Source organism: Drosophila busckii, chromosome 3L, assembly GCF_011750605.1.
Source record: "Drosophila busckii strain San Diego stock center, stock number 13000-0081.31 chromosome 3L, ASM1175060v1, whole genome shotgun sequence".
Classification (NCBI taxonomy): domain Eukaryota; kingdom Metazoa; phylum Arthropoda; class Insecta; order Diptera; family Drosophilidae; genus Drosophila; species Drosophila busckii.
In genome coordinates this window covers 988,267-1,005,515 of record NC_046606.1, presented here as the reverse complement: position 1 = coordinate 1,005,515, position 17,249 = coordinate 988,267, and the positions used below count along the sequence as shown (strand labels likewise).

The 17,249-nt window shown below is 39.1% G+C and overlaps 2 protein-coding genes across 3 annotated transcripts; both read left to right on the top strand.

Annotated features, from left to right (window-relative positions):
- Nucleotides 1-203: 203 nt before the first annotated feature.
- On the top strand, nucleotides 204-902 carry LOC108600179 (thioredoxin-2). Its single transcript, XM_017987586.1, has one exon. It carries the CDS (start codon nucleotides 282-284, stop codon nucleotides 777-779), a length of 498 nt encoding a protein of 165 aa, XP_017843075.1. The 5' UTR covers nucleotides 204-281; the 3' UTR covers nucleotides 780-902.
- Nucleotides 903-7,430: 6,528 nt separating this feature from the next.
- Nucleotides 7,431-16,458, top strand: LOC108600177 (venom dipeptidyl peptidase 4). Of its 2 annotated transcripts, XM_017987584.2 has the most exons (11): nucleotides 7,431-7,559; nucleotides 9,644-9,646; nucleotides 9,903-10,631; nucleotides 13,442-13,696; nucleotides 13,750-14,526; nucleotides 14,776-15,226; nucleotides 15,282-15,502; nucleotides 15,557-15,726; nucleotides 15,787-15,944; nucleotides 16,001-16,206; nucleotides 16,263-16,458. In XM_017987584.2, the coding sequence occupies exons 1-11, from the start codon at nucleotides 7,512-7,514 to the stop codon at nucleotides 16,377-16,379; spliced, it is 3,135 nt and encodes a 1,044-aa protein (XP_017843073.2). In that variant the 5' UTR covers nucleotides 7,431-7,511; the 3' UTR covers nucleotides 16,380-16,458. The 2 variants fall into 2 exon arrangements, with proteins under 2 accessions (XP_017843073.2, XP_017843072.2); XM_017987583.2 differs by lacking the exons at nucleotides 9,644-9,646; nucleotides 9,903-10,631.
- The last annotated feature ends 791 nt before the right edge of the window (nucleotides 16,459-17,249 follow it).

The window sequence follows — 17,249 nt, the reverse complement described above, 5'->3', positions numbered from 1 at the left end:
TATTATACTTTGAGATTTCATTTTATAAAAGTTCTTACTCTAGGGTATTCATTACCGATTTGATTTTTTGTGTGTAGCCAACTAAAAGACCGCTGTGCTTGCTCTACAGAGTCTTCAAACTCATACACTGAGTAGCAGCTAGCTAAATATATTTGCACAATGGGGGGAATTAAATTGAAATGTGCTTGAGCTTTGAAAAGTCAACTGAAGCTGTCAGCTCACTCGTTTTTAAATTTCTCTAAATTTTAAATTTCGATCTTTAAATTCAAATTTTCGTACCCATGGCTGCTGCCAATAAACCCAAGAAGGTTATAACCATAACATCCAAGGCGGACTTTGAAAAGGTTGTAGCCGAGGCGGGCAACAAGCATGTGCTGGTTGAATTCTTTGCCGCTTGGTGTGGCCCTTGCGCCATCATCGGCCCCAAGCTGGAGGAATTTGCGCAGGAGTATGAGGATTGTCTGCTGATTGTCAAGATCGATGTGGACGACAATGAGGATCTGGCCGAGGAGTACAATGTCAGCAGCATGCCCTCGTTTCTTATTATAAAAAACAAAATAACGCTCGAGCAGTTTGTGGGCAGCAACAGCGAATTGGTGCAACGTACGCTCAAGAAATTCTGTCGAGCCGACGAGAAGAATGCAACAGATGCGGGCGGCTCAAAGCCAGGCAATAAAATTGCCAACATGCTGAAGGTTGTGGCGCCAACGAAGCTCGCAACCACATCCAACCAGGCGGACACAGGCAAATCGGCAGCAGTGCCAGATAATAAGAAATGAAATGGAATTAAAGCCGCAGCCGCAGCCTCAGCCTCAGCCTGTGAACTAGTTTGGTAACAGCAATGAAATTTGTTGAATAGTTGAAAATCAATAAATTTTGTAAATATTTTTGTTGTAAATTAATTTGATTTTCAAGCTAATTTTGAGCATATGGCTGCAGCTTGATCAAGCTGGACGTTTCTCTTGAATTCCTTTTGACTTGAGTTCATCATCATTCATGTCAACGCTTGCTCTTGGCTTATTGAAAACTTATTTGTCTTATTTGCTTTGCTGTTGTTGTTGTTGTCGTTTGTGTCTTTTTGGGTAGGGGGGCATGTCATGTTTGTTTTTTAGACGCCAAGGCGAAAAATCGAAAAGTTTTTCTAACGTTTAATATGAGGCAAGTGCCTTGCCAGAGAGAGCGAGAGCGAGAGCGGAAGAGGAAGAGCCGAGCCTGGCACTTTGAGCAGAGACAGAGACATTTGCATTTTTATTAAAATGAGAAATTGCAGCAGCAGTCGCAGTCAGCGTTGATGTCAGCGTTAGTTTGAGAGCAAATGCAACGGATATTATCGTATGACAAAAACAAAAAGGTCAAAGGGGTGGGTGGGTCGTAAGCAGCTTGTTAAGCAAGTTTTTAATGAAATTACTTGGCCAACTAATTATACTAATATAAATGACGCGCAAGTGGCAATAAAGCAGCAAACAAAGGCAAGACTAAGTTAAATTTTTTTTTAAATTAAATCCACACCAAATTCGCACTCCAAACAAACTACTCGCAGAGGTCACCAACATAAAAGACTTTATGAAGTTAATCAACGTATTAAAAATATGAAATTAACATAACAAAAAATCAGCCTGAAGGCCTTTGTTGCTCTGGCTATACACAATTAAATAAATACAATTAAAATAAATAAAAATAAGCAAAATGCATAAAATGTTCAAGTCATATTCAATCATAAAATGTTGCTTTGCACTTTATACTTTTATACTTAGCTTAAGCTTAGTTTAGACACTAAACAGCAGGCAAAACTGTTTGCCACATCAAACTTGCCACATAACCTTAGTGAGCAACTGCAAACTATTGCATTCATATATGCTTATCAGCTATACAACTTGTTGGGGCAGACAGACAGGCAGACAGACAGCGGCTTAAGCTCCCCTTTCAGCAGCAACACGCGCGCGCCTTAAGCTGCTGCTGCCTTTTTTTATTTTGAACTTGCCCACGAGTCTTTTATATGACTGCTGTTTATACAGTTAGTGCAGCTGGCGCTGTTGCAACCACATGCTGCTGCTGCTGCTGCTGTTGGTGTGAGTTGCAAAATAATAATGAATTTGCGGCATGCCACACAGACATACGAACAACAGCAGCAGCAGCTCTAACGCCAACGCCTCCAACGCCAGATTTAGACCAAACCATCAAGAAGCTGCACATAGTACATCAGCTAGCAACCCCACCCCACCCCACCCCACTCCGCACTTTGCCCAAATACTCTCTCATGTGTGTGTGTGTGTGTCTGTGTGGCAGCTAATATGTTGCCACACAGCGGCGTTGAAAAATGCAGTGACATGTGCTACAGCCAAAGCTGTTACCGATGCTCACCCATACCCCCCTACAGCCACGCCCACACCCACACCCACACCCACTCTATTATGCTGCGCCCACTCTTACGCTAACAACAGCTGCTGCTGCCTCTGCTGCTGCTGAAACAAATGCGTAGGTGCCTGACTACGGCGTAGTGAGGAGCTTGGCGCTGCGGCATTGCATATAAAGCTTTGATGCGCTGAACAATAGTAGCTATAAAAAGGATTAACTTGCATAACAAAAAAGTATGGGGGGCGTGTTGTCTATGCAACTATATGCATGTGTGTGTGTGTGTGTGTGGACAGCCCTGCCTGGCAAATAAATTTCAGAGCACCAACCAAGTGCCAGGCACCGGCTACACGCCGCTGCAAAATTTATAGTCAAAAAATACAAAAACCTACGCTCGTTGCTCAGATTTACCACGCCCCCTTTGCCACCCACTCACTCATGTTTGTTTTGTGGCTGCATTTTTCAATTCGCAATTATTTAAGCTAAATTATTTTTGAAGCCAACAAATTGCTTAAAAATACATGACAACGTAAAGCGTCAAGGAATTTATAATAAATTAAGCTTTTAACTAGTTGCGGGCTTTTGCAAACTATGACTATGATTTATGTAATTGCATAAAAATTACACGCGAATGTGCAACTAAATTTGCAATAGTAAACTGCAGCTTAAATTAATATTAAGTAATTTGATAGGAATAAACGAATTAGTAAGCTAAAGCATAAACTTTAGAAAATACAAAACAAAACTTGCTTAGAATTAAATTACAAAGGACAGAGACTCAAGAACTTAAGCCATAAAGGAAATACACACTCAAATACGAAACGAAATTTGCAATAGTAAAGTGAAGCTTAATATAATATTATTAATTAATAAGCAGTTGCCATTTGATAGAAATTAAAGACTTGCTAGTTATGTTAAAGACTTGATAGTTAACTTACTTAGAATTACAAGCAATCAACTAAAGAGCTTAAGCCATTCAGAAAAATAAGTATAGGGCATAGATATGTTAATACATGTTATCAACTTTAAAATATAGCATACAAAAATATTTGCAGCTAATAAAAAAAATTAATTTTTGATGAATGAATGAATGCTTGGCATAAACAGTGCGTACTTCTGTATGATTGCAACTTAATTAACTTAATTGATCTTAATTTGCTTATAGTAGTTAATAATAATTAATAAACAGTGGCCATTTGATAGAAATTACAGACTTGCTAGTTAAGCTAAAGCACAAACGTTAGAGCAAAAAGTTGTTTAGAATTACAAAAGCAGATAAATAATAAGTAGTTTATAAAGTAGTCTTTATATAAACTACTTAAGCTTAGGAGAAAAAAAATTAAGAAAAATGTTAATATATGTTTTAAGCCTTAAAGTAAATTACTGCATACAAAAAAATAAAAAAAAAAGTGTGGCTAAGCATTCAGGCATTGAAATAAAGTGTGCTTATAAAATGAATACATTGTTGTAATAATAAATGCCTTGCATAGAATATTCTGCACTTCTCTATGACTTGGAAAATTAGTTTGCAAAATTATACTGAATTATAAATTATAAAATAAAGCTTAAAGTAAAGTACTGCATACACAAATATAAAATAAAATTAGCGGCTAAGCAAGCAGGCAAAGAACCAAAGTGAGCTTATAAAATAAATTCCTGCAACTTAGTTTGCAAAATTATACAGAAGTCTTACAACAATAATTGTTAATTAACAAACATAACAGTTGGTAGATAATATGAATTAAAGACTTGCAATAGAGCATAGGAAATATGTAGAAAATTCGAATTAAGTTGCTTAGCTAAACAAAAGAACTAAGAGCAATGCGCTTTAATATTTGCTTACAACATTAAGAACTATGTTAATACATTTTAACAACTTTAAATAAAGTACCCCATACAAAAATATGAAAATTATAGCCAAGCAATCAGCCAAAGCACAAAATGTATAAATTGTTGTTGTTTATATACGCTTTGCATAGATCATGCGCTACTTCTAGCTTAACATTCTTCATAACTCAGATCACAACTCAAATATACTTTACATAGAACATTTTGTTAACATTTTGCAACTTTAAATGCACTAAATTTGTATAAAACACTTTGCGTATAGCAAACAAAGCACACATACAAATATTATATATAATGCCATAAGCTTGTAGACGCCTTGAGATTTGTTAGCGTCGCCACTGTCCACTGTCGCTTGCTGCTGCGCCATATGCTGCTGCTGCGGCTCCAATATCTCTGGCTGGGATCTTAGCGGCCTGCGCGGTCTGATTAACATGAGATTAGACCAATCGCTCAAATCGCTTATAGCCAGCAAAGGCTGCGCAGCATCCACACTCCAGTTGGGCGTTGCTGTTGCTGAGAATCCACTGGAGCTTGTTGTGCTGCGCATTGTTGTTGTCGTTGTGGTTGAGGGTCTGCGGTTGGGCACAGGCACAAAATTGAGAGTGTCCATAAATATGTGACTAACTTCAGCAGAACAAGAATCTTCGCTATCAGACATTGTAAAGTTTTTATTTAATACGTATAAAGCACAATGTGACTAGTGACAGTTATCGAGAGCAGCAGTGCGCTGCAAATTAATCGATAGGGCAGCTCAGCGTGCGATAAACGGCTCGTCATCGCTGCTGCACTGACTGCAATCGCTAATGCTATTGCCACGTCTGGGCACCATAGCCAGCGGCACAGGCGGCGGCTCCGCCTCCTCATCTGTATCCGGACGTATGTAGATATAAACGCCATACTCTGGATCATACAGCAGCGGCAGCTGCAGCAAACTTGGCGTGCTGGCGGCTCGTTGACGTGGAGCTGCTGGCGGCTGCGTTGTCAAATTTGGTGTCACTGTAGTGCGTGCGCGTGCATGATAATCAGCCCAGGAGCTGCTGCTGCGTTGCTGCTGCTGCTGCTGTTGCTGCTGCTGGCGCGTTAGATCCACTGAAGCTGGCACAGTGCGCAAATTGAAGCTGTTGCTGTTGTTGTTGTTGTTGTTCGACGGCGCTTGATAGCTTGGATTGAATAGTATGCCATAGACTGTTGGCTGCTGCAGACTCAGCTCGAAATTCATTTGCGCTAGGAACTCGCTGCTATAGTCATGAGCATGCGCCACTGGTGTGGAGGGCAGTGCCCAGCTATAGCTGCCGCCAGGCACGGGCCAGGATTGCAACACGCTCTCATTGAAATCCACATTGACGCCCGTGGAATGCTCATCCGGCTGCGAAGAATCAGCGAAGCTTTCAGTTGGCTCCGTTTCCAGCGAGTTGCTATCAGTAGTTGAGTCCAAGCTCCAGAACGGCAGCACCATATCGGATGGCGGGCTAGTGCTATCGCCATCATTACCAATGCGTGGCAAATCGTTAGCGCTATTGCTAGAATCCGACATTATTATATAGAATTGCTTAATAAATTTTCACTACTCAACGCTTTGACAGCTCAACAAACAGTGTTGTAAATTAAGCTGACATTTTAAACTTAGCAGCTTCTATTTAATTACAACTTAACAATTGCTTAACGATAACTATCGATTACATTTGGCGCAGCAACGCTGCTTCTTCTTTTTCTTCGGTGTCCGTTTCGCGTTAAGTGAATTGCACAAAATTGATGAAAGTTGTGAGCAAGCAGCTTTGCTTTTTATGCTGCTGCCATTTCCGTTTGTGCTTACAGCTGCCAACTGTCAATGCCACTTGCCGTTGCAAATGCCATCAACTGCATTAGTTGAAAGTCCACAGACTGTGATATGCTTTTGCTTTTATGCTCCATTCCTTGTCAGTCTATCAATTTGAAACTGAAACGTTTTGTCAGCGCATTTTGTATTTTCTTTGACAACACAAATTGTTAAGTCGCCCCTACACGCTCATTAATATTTAATGTATTTTAGCTAAACAACAGCTGTGACAGCAACTAAAACGGGGCCTATTGTGAATTGTTTGGTCAATTTAAAGCAGACGTTGATTGATAGCCGCTCATTAGTGGCTGCAGATTTTAAACAAAGTCAAGTTTAAGTTCTTAACAAACACTCAAGAAAATTAGTAACGACTAAGACTTGTTATTAAACTCAGCTGCTGCAGCGACCAACAAAAAAACGCTCAAGTGTCTTACTTAGCGACATTAACTGCACATTTTAATTAATTAAAATGTCAACTGGTAATGCTTTTAAAATTCTCTGACTTTACCCAAATATTTATCTTACCCCCCCAGCTATAAAAAAGAAGAAGCAGCAGCTCCTCAGCTGCAGCATACATTGTATTTGGCACATTAGCTTTGAGGTCACAGCACATTTATCACATTTGTTTCTTCCTTTTTTTGGGGGGGCTGAGTTCTTGGCTGTTTACATTACTTTTATCTTGCGTTTTTTTCTTACCTACAAGCGAACGTACGGAACGATTGCGTTTAAAGCAGAAACGTAATTTCAATTTATTTCGTATTTTATATTTATCTTACTTTTGTGCGCTCCCAAAGCTGCTTGACTCTTATTATTGTGTACAATGTGGCGTATGAGTAACGAGTTATATGCAATGCGACGCACTCGTGTGTGTGTTTTTGTTTGTGTTTGCTTATATATTGTTTATTGTGTGTTTTCATGCGTCTTTATCTTTGGCTTAACCGCAAATTTGTATGCTATATGTTTTATTTTTGCTTTTCTATGCTTTGCATTATTTGTTTATTTATTTAAATTGCTTAATTTACATTAAACGACAAGCAGCAGTGACTGCTCTACTTGACTGCACAGCTCATTTGTGTGTGTGTGTGTGTGTGGGGGCTAAAAGCGGAGACAGCTAACAAATGGCTTTGGTGTAGTCTGAGCCAAATACAAATGAAACTTATTTATTTGCAAAGCAAAATACAAAATACAACACACTATATTGAATTTGCTCTAAGCACACACTTTGAGCTCTAAAATATTATTTGTTTAATGCAAATAAAAGATTTTGTGTCGCTTTGCCATAAATCAAAACTAAAGCAAACAATTGAAAATTGTATAAAAATATTTGACAACTGCCAGACGTACGGCATAAATAACTCAACTAGAAACGCGCAGTGCATAAACAAATAAAAACTAATAATATAAAAAATAATAGTGTTTTTTTCCTTCAATTTAGTTGCAAAACTTATGCATTTATAACCCAACATTAATAATTATAAACAAAAAGTGTTAAAAAATGTCTGGCAATGATGTTTCGGTTACAGAAACAGCACAAAGCGATCAGGTATGTTATATATATAGACTATAAGTACTTTAGCTTAATATATACACAAAACAATAAAAACGAAACAAGTTAGCTGAGCTTGCGCTTATGTTTTTTAATTAAAGTTGATAAATATGTTGCATGTGTTTTGAGTTTTAAATGAAATTTATGCACACTTTGGCTACATAAATCATTTGTCGTTGATGTTTATATTTGCTGGCATGTGACATTTTAATATATCCTGCGGGCTTTGTGCATAAAATTATAAAAGGCACAATCACTGCTTGAAAAGCTAAACAAGTAGTGCGCTATATGTTTTATATTTTACTTTAAGTAGCGCTTGATTTAAGTGTATTTAGAATTCGTTTGTGCTGTATTTGAAGCACACACAGCAAACGTTTTGACTTTGCCCGTAACCAATTGTGTTTTGCATATTTAATAGAATGAACGTTTATTTTTATTTTTTTTTTTTGTGATTTTGCATAAATTAAAAGTGGATTTAAGTCAAATTTTTAGCTCAACGCATGGGGCAGAGAACTTGAAAATAAATATATGCATTTATAATATTTTTGCTTCTGTCTGTGACTGTGTCTATCGTTGTGTGTGCATGTTTTTATAGCCTACATTTGGGCGCAGCAAGCGTGTGCTAAATATAATTTATTATATTTTGGCGCAGTTCGAAATTTTTGCTGTTTGTTCATGCATGCGGAGGGGCAATAGAGTTAAAGTTTTTACTGCAGGTAGCGCATAGTTTTAAGTGCCCTGCTGCATATATTTATTAGCGCGCTATATCTATTGGCCATACTTTGTTAAAGTGCAATATATAAAAGTGTGCAATTTAGGCCATATTAAGTGCTGCTGCACCAAGGCTTAATCCTAAAAGTGAAATTTGTCCTAGAAACGGCAACAGTAACTTCATTTAAGTGCTGCAAATGCGACATCGGATCAATCACTAATCAAATGAGCACCCCTATCTCACTCCTGCTTAGTTCATGGCAAATTGTTTGGTATTTACATATCATTTGGCAAGTTAGACAAGTGCCAAGCCATGTGCACTCCTCTCGCTCTCTTTGACCGCCGCCTGCTTTGCTAAAAGTAAAAGCTTTGCTCATTACGACCTAGACGAGGCCATCGTGTGACACAGTTAAAAGGGCCGCTATGAAATTTCCTGGTGCTCTGCCAAGTGGGCTAACGATTTTAGCCAAAGCCCATACCCGCTTCTACCCGCTTAAGCTTCACTTACCCCTTCTTTGCTGGGCCGTTATTTGATCATCATTAGCGATACGTATCGGAGGAGCGAGGACTCTCTTTTGCCTGCATGTGGGTGTCCTTTTTTGGGCATCCTTTTTTGCGGTTGCTGGCTGCGCAACTTGCAACAAAAGTTTTGTCGCTCTTTTGTGCACTTTATTTTTGTTGTTGTTGTTGCTATTGTCTGAACTTGGCTTGGCTCTTTGATTAAGCCTTTTCCCGCCTGGATGGCAGCCAAGCAGAGAGCAGCAAACCAAGCAACCAATTCGTAGCCACTGTATAATTAAATAATTGCGGTGAGCCCGCTACCAAATCGAGCTAATGCATTTTTTGCCCTCACTTGCTCATATTTGTTATGAAGTTGTTCGCCGCTTTTCGTCCATGTTTGTTGCCTTGGTTTCGTTTTAGTTTTCTTTATTTGCACTGATTTGCACAGTGAAAATTACATTGTATAACTTGGTTTTGTTTGCGCGCTGCCAGCTGCAGGCCAAATTAGGACCCGTTATGTGTTAAGTTGTGCAATGGCTTACGACACATTTACTTAGTTTGAGCTTGTTTTATCTAATAAGTCTTTTGCACTGCATGGTAATTATAATTGTCCTAAAACACTTACACTTCACTTTAAACACTTTAAGCTAAACTATTACAATAATTTATTCACTACAAGCCGCGCTTTTGCATAAAACGTGGTTCCGATTACTTTACTGCTCGATAACTTAGCCTTTGATCATTTGAACTTGAACTTGTTCTTGTAATTGTTCTAGCTTTTAATTACTGTTTGCCTGCCCAACATTACACATTACAACACTTAGCAGCTATCGATTAATTTGCTGCTCGATTACTTAGCTAGCGATCAGTTCGTTCACTTTTGAACTTTATGTAGCTCATTTTTGTTGCTGCGCGCCAAAGTGTTTTAAATTGTTGCTTGTTTGCTTGTATTTTTGTTTGTTCTTTTAAACGTTTATGTGCTAAAGTAAAGCAGCAGAGTTTCTGCACCTGCACACGTACACACACACGCACACATTGTTTAACAAAGATTTAAGAGCGACACATTTCTGTCAACATAAACATTTTTATGGCTCTTTCCATTCTTTACACTCGCTGCCTGATTTAAAGTATCTGCCCGCGACTGCAGCCACAGCGCATCATCAATATTATCGTTACCACAACCACAAGCAGCAACTACAACAACAACAACAGCAACAGAGTTGCCTGCGACACATACCACTGCAACAGCAACAGCAACAGCAACAACGGCAATTGCAACAATTGGTCAACAACTCGGGCGAGTTTGATGAGGAATTCCATTGGCCAAACAAGCAGCTGCTACAACAGTCTGGAGTTGCTGGCAAAATCTATATAACACCAGCGGATATACCGCCACCTCCACCACATCCACACAGCAGCGTTGCCAACAACATCAGCAGCGTCGGCGGCAGCAGCAGCAACATCAACAATCACAGCCATCACAATGGCAACAAAGGCAGCAGATACCAGCAGCAGCATCAGCAGACACCACATCGCACTCCACCGCATCGTTGCAAATGTGACCATCCCATTGAGCTACTGGACTATGACTATGAGGATGTGGCCGCCGCCACCACAGCCACAACCAACACAGTTTCGGCTTTACATACGCATCGACAGCAGCAGCAGCAGCAGCAGCAGCATCCGCATCAGCACCCGCCCTACTATTACAAGCCATCGAGCAACCCAGCTGGCAGCTATCAGTTGAGGCGCCACAGCGCCAAACTTCACGAGTCCATGCTGGGCGCCGGCAGCAGTTTGGATGATGATGATTTGCACAGTGCGGGCAGCTTTGGCGGCAACATGACGCGCTTCAAGGTAAGTGTGCTGACTACTGGCCACACTAATTGGAGTTGCCAGTTTGCTGCTGCTGGTCAAGGACGAGGCCAGAGCGGCGCACTAAAGTCTGCACTTTGCCACATTTCATTTGTCACTCCATATACATATACATATACACATATATAGTTGTGTATATGTATGCGTGCTGTGTTGTGCGTGTGGCATGCCACAAGTGTGTGTTGGTTTATTTGTTTATTGTGCAAAATTAATTACGCTAGCAGGACATGCGACGGAGGATGTGACACAGCAGGGATTTATTAGGCGATTAGCAAGTTGACACACATCAAATAAACTTCCAGGACATGAAATGCTGAAATGGATGCTTAAACTTAAAGCAATTAAACTGCAAATCAGCTGAACTAACTCTTGAAATAAATCTTGCAGTGGCTGCTTAACTTGGTCAAAACTCAACTAACTGCATACTAAATTTGTCTTTAAGCTTACAGCCCACAAATTTGTACATAATTAACTTAAGCTTGCTGCAAATAAAGAACATTTCTAAGCACGTAATAAACTTCTAGCGTAGCCTAACTCCAGCTTAGAATTTATGTGGGCACATTTGTTAAAGGCGCTTACAATTAGTAAAATTGTATTAAAAATGAACCATAAATATAAACAGCAGCAGCAGGACCAGGCAGCACGCCTAGCTACAGCAACAATAGCAATAAAAACAACTAAGTGACTTTGTCAGTTTAATGAAAAACTAAACGACAAATGACAGCAGTCAGCCAGGCCCCCAAGGAAACAAGCAAAATAGCAAGAGAAAGGGTTTGGCAGCAGTTGAGGTCGTCGACCTCAAGTTTTAAACTCTGCCACAAAAACTGGCAACAAGCATACGACATGTGGTGCAGCAATATTTGCTGTCGGCTACCAACTAATTGCCGGAAGTTCAAGTGCAGTAGCAAAATCTAAAAATTGCTTATTGCCCTGTTACGATATCCCCTGAGGAAAAATGGAAACTATGCTAAAAGCTTGCTATGCTTGGCATATTTATTTAATGAATTTTGTTTGATTCCGGGCTAAAGCCAACGCCACTAATTGCGCCATATTGTGCATAAATTCAATACACACAAATTCCCCAAATATCCCAGAGCCCCTAAAGCGCATAGCTCTCGGGTTGAATTGCTATTCAAATCAGTGGCAAAGATTTTTCAATTCCGCTAGCCAACAACACAAATTGATTGGTAACTATTGATGCTGCTAATGGAAAGCGCAAAAGTTTTCATTTATGAAATGCGCTGACCCCGAAAAAGCAGCGAATAGAAATAACAAATCTCGCTTAGATTTATTTTATGGGTCATAAAATTGTACAAGTTGTAACTAACATGTCTTCAATGTTGCCAGTTGCCAGTTGCAGTTGCGCCACCAAGGTGCTATATATTACAGACGCTGCTGCTGTATCCATTGGGGGGCTGGAGCTGGGGCTTGTGTGGCAGCCACACGTGTCGGTCCCTAACGTAACACAGACTTCGATTATATTTTCCTTTTCTTTGCATAATTTAATGCCATATGTGCGTGTGTATTGTTGACTGTAAGTGGAATACATATATGTAGTCTAGTGTAAAAAAGAAAAAAAATCTATAGAAAAATTTAAAGGTCAGAGCCAAGTGTGCATAAATCTTGCAGTTAGTCGACAGTTGGCGTATAAAAGTTGCAACTGCTATATGCAGCAAATAGTAGAAACTTGTTTGAGAACAAGAATCTGTGTAGACATAGACATAACACAAATTTAATCTACTAACGGCTATATGCAAAAATGCATACCAAAATATACTTTATTGATATTCAATTCAAATGTTATATAAATATACGTTTGATGCATTAAAAACACAAAAGAAATTCTCTTTTTATGCTGAAGCTAATAAAGATTTTAATAGATGTTTTGTCTTGTCGTCAATGTCAAGTTTATAACAAAATATAAACAAATTATTTCAAATTGTCAGCTAGCGGACTTTAAGCTTATTATAATTAAACTGACAACCTTGCGCTAAAAAATTAATAACAAGTCTTAAATGTATTGTCAATTCAACTAATGTACTCGTGCTCCCATTTGTTGTGTACAGTTCAATTAACACGCTTAAATGAATACGCAATCTTACATAAAAACAACAATTTCTTTGTAAACAATTTGTTATGGACCTTACGTCATGGCACAATTGTAGCCTGCAAAAAACCACAATCTTGAGCTGGACATGACAAAGCAAACCCGTTTCAAAACAACTCAAAACTACTTTCGCTTTCAGACTACACGTTGAGCTTTTGTTTTAGCCGCTGCTGCGCTCAAGTTGGCAGCAATGAGTGAGCTAAGAAAAAGTGCGGGAAGAGAGAGTGAGCCTAAGGTAGTCATTGCGCATGCGTAACGTGATTTTGTCAATATACTTAAGTATATATATATTGGTATGCAACGTGCTTGTTATGCCTAAAAAGTTTGTATACAGCAATTGGCAATATGCGCATTAGGCCAAGTTTCAAGCGTTGATTTGACTAGCCAACTGCAATTTGGGAAAGTTTGTAGGGGCAAGCTAATGAAAATCAAAAATATAATTGAGGAAATGTGGCAACAATCTGAAGCTTTGCTAATGAGGAAAGCAATGGTTCAAATGTATATAATAATAATTAAATTATCATTATAAGCATAAACTCTTATAAGAGTTAACTATCTATAATTATTTATTTATAAGCAAGAAAAGTTCATAAGCCTTACCTTTAGCTGTAAGTAAATGAAAGCAATGCTGCAGTTTCGAAGCTCCAATGATCTTTTAACTAATTGCTGCTCTTTGTTGCTCTAGAACCTCATGTACTCCAAGGAGAAGCGACGGCGCGTGCGCATCATTCTCTGTATTGTGGCTGCAATTGTTGCCGTTGCGCTCATAGCCACCATGATTGTGTTCATAGTGGGTGCTGATCATGGCAATAGCGCCAACGATGACAACATGCCAGATAAGGGCATTAATCTGGAGGATGTGCTGTCAGGTCAGCTGTATGCCAAACGCTTCAATGGCAGCTGGAGCAATGGGCACAGTGTCATATTCAAACAGCATGCAGTAAGTTAGTCTTAATAACATTAAGTATATATATTAAATGTATCATACCTTAGAACATTCTTGAGCTGGATACGCGCACAGGAGCTGTAACGACGCTGCTGGAGAATGCAGCGCATTATGTGCTCTATGAAAAGTCCGCCGATGGGCAATATCTGCTGCTGGCCAAGAACTACAAGAAGAACTTTCGCTACAGCTTCTTGGCCCAATACGATATATACAACTTGAGCAGCAAAGACATGAATCCATTGAAAATAACCGATGAGCACAACGATCTGAGCATGGTGCAATGGTCACCTGTGGGCAATGCACTGGTCATTAACTTTGAGCGCCATTTGTATTACAAGAAGAGCGTTACCGATACTGCCATACAGCTGACGAACGATGAGAATGGCAAATTTCTGAATGGCATTCCCGACTGGGTGTATGAGGAGGAAGTGTTTAGCTCCAATGTTGCCACCTGGTTCAATCCTTCGGGCACACAGCTTGCCTTTATACAGTTTGATGATTCGCCCACGCATACTATAAAGTTTGCCTACTATGGTGAGGCGGGCGATGTGCGCTTCCAGTATCCATTGCATCAGGATATAGCCTATCCAAAGGCAGGCTCACCAAATCCACGAGTAGAGCTCATACTGCTGAATCTCACCAGAGCTTTGGCAGGCAGTGAATTCACCACACGCATGCCAGTGCCCAGTGCTCTCAATACAGAAGCTGATTATATAGTTACTGCTGTCAGCTGGCTGGATGATGCCAATGTGCTCTCCATATGGATGAATCGCGAACAGAATGAAGCCTACGTAGTGAGCTTCAATGATCTAGGACGCAAAGTGGTGAGCATTTTCGCTATAAATTAGAGTTGTTCATTTGATTAGCTTTACTAGTTCAGTGAACGAACCAAGCAACTCGTCAGTTGTTTAGTCCGCACACTGTCGATCGTTATATTTAAATATAAAAAAAGCAATGATTTAAATAAAAAACAATTAACTATATATGACGCATGGGAACTAAGAAATAAGCAGTAGTAGTTCAATTGAACTAAATCTTAACGATTCGATAAATATATTTGTTTACATTTGCAGCTCTATGGCACCGAGTCCAAGACTGGCTGGGTGGATCTCTATACAGCGCCGTTCAAGAATCGCAATGGCTCACTCTTGGCCTTTGTGCTGCCCCATGAGAACTACAAGCACTTGCAGCTGCTCTCCACAGATGTGATCAATGCTCAGCTGGAGCCGCTTACCAGTGGCAAATATGTGGTGGACAGCATATTGCACTGGGATGGCACACATGATATTATCTTCTATATGGCCAACACAGAGGAGCATCCGGAGCAGATGCATCTGTATGCCATACGCGCTACGGCTGCACGCAAGCAAACACCAACTTGCTTGACTTGCAAGCTCATGAACTCGGGCAATGTGGAGCAAAATTATTTCTCTGCTATATTCAATGACAATAATGAAATTGTGATAAGCTCACTGGGACCCGGCATACCCACCACGGCTATATATGAATGGAAATATGCAAATTGTATGTAAACACAACTAAAGCTGCGCAGCAAAAACTAATTTTATAACAATTATAGCTAAAGTAACGCTCAATCTGCTGCTGAACTGGGAAACAAATGAATCGCTGCGTGCTAAGCTCAAGGGCGTGGCACTACCTACGCATAAAATACTTACAGTGCCAATTGATGGCGGCTTTCAGGCCAAGGTGCTGCTACAGCTGCCTCCCAATCTAGACACAAGCGGCAAAACCAAATATCCTATGCTGGTGGATGTTTATGGTGGTCCGGACTCTTACTCGGTAAGAACCACAAGCTATGCTTATGTTCAACAATTGCTTATTTAATTATTTAAGGTAACCAACAAATGGATGCTGGACTGGGGCAGTTATTTGTCCTCGAATCAATCTGTCATCTATGCCAAGATTGATGGACGTGGCTCTGGCTTGCGTGGTGAAAAGTTACTGCATGCTATATATCTAAAGCTGGGCACAGTGGAAATTACTGATCAGATTTCGGTTACGCGGTTAGTTTGTTAAACATCAAATTTAACCAAAGCATTAATTAATTTTATAATGTATTGCAGCAAACTGAGCGATATGTTTGACTATATAGATGCCACACATATTGGCATTTGGGGCTGGAGTTATGGTGGCTATGCTGCTGCCATGGCCTTGGCTAATAATGAAACCGTATTCAAGTGTGCTGCCTCCATTGCACCAGTGACCGATTGGACTTATTATGGTAGCAGCAAAAGATTAATTAACAATAAGCATTTATTAATAACACGCTTACTTTAGATTCTATTTATACGGAACGTTATATGGGCCTGCCGGATAAGAATGCCGTAGGATATGCCAACTCACGCTTGAGCACACGCGCCCACAAGCTGCGTGGCAAGAACTATTTGCTGGTGCATGGCACGCTGGACGACAATGTGCACTATCAGCAGTCCATGATATTAGCCAAAAATCTAGAGCGTGAGGATATACTCTTCAAGCAAATTGTATGTCCAACATATTTTAATTTAAAACACTGTTTAATATACATTTTTTATTGCAGAGCTACGCAGATGAGGATCACGGCTTGGCCAATGTGCGTCCGCATTTATATCACTCATTGGATCGCTTCTTTGGCGAATGTTTTGCCAGCAGCCGTTTGGCGAAGAGCGCCAAGTAGAGCACAATAAACTAAATTAATAACTATTAATGCTAAGCGTATTTATAAACAAAAATCGTAGCATGCATACAATATATATAATTGGTACTTAAAATGTTGCATTTCAATTAAAAGTAAATTAAATTAAATATACGCGTAGTATGCTTCACAACAAAATTAAACTTATGCAGGTCCAAAAACAAGTGTTATATGAAAACTTGAAACAATAATCTTTGAAATTGCATTTTAAAACATTTTAAATTAATCAATGCAATAAATAAACAAAAAAACTTAAAGCTGAAAAGAGAATTATTTTTAGCGAGCTAGCTACAGTTACAAAAGTAGTTAGTGCCTGTTATTAAATATAAACATAATATGTAGATAAAATTTTTGAAATTCGTAAGAAGTTTTATAAAAAACGTAAAAGATTTTATTTGCGCAATTGTTAAGAACAACAATAAAATTGTCTTTTGCTAACTAAATTTATTGTTAGCTTGTAGCTTAAAGCTTTTAATTTGCCCAACAGACTTTGTAAATAAAAATAGTTGTTAAACGGCTTTTGTAAATTAGTTGAAAAATAAATTATATAAGAAATGTGAAACAAATTCAATAAATTATATGCAATTAAAAACAAAATGTATTGTGACTTTTTCAATTAAAACAATTAAATTTTTTTTAGCTTTCAGTACACAAACCGTTACACTTTATTTTTGGATTGGCCCCTAAGCTGGATTTACATTATATGAATATATATATTGTAGCCCCTGGGCGACTGCCAATTGCCAACTTTCTTTCAACAGTTTTTCTTTTTCAATTTTTTTGTTGCCAAAAATGTATTTTTTTGCTTAAAACTAAACTTTGCTTATATGCCATTTAATATATATGTATAAT

What these genes read in the sequence shown, in the direction of transcription:
- LOC108600179 (XM_017987586.1), top strand. Translation starts at nt 282, where the DNA reads ATGGCTGCTGCCAATAAACCCAAGAAGGTTATAACCATAACATCCAAG.
- LOC108600177 (XM_017987584.2), top strand. Translation starts at nt 7,512, where the DNA reads ATGTCTGGCAATGATGTTTCGGTTACAGAAACAGCACAAAGCGATCAG. An exon ending in TCATATTCAAACAGCATGCA is followed by an intron (nt 13,697 to 13,749) that starts GTAAGTTAGTCT and finishes ATCATACCTTAG; the next exon opens with AACATTCTTGAGCTGGATAC. An exon ending in GACCGATTGGACTTATTATG is followed by an intron (nt 15,945 to 16,000) that starts GTAGCAGCAAAA and finishes CGCTTACTTTAG; the next exon opens with ATTCTATTTATACGGAACGT.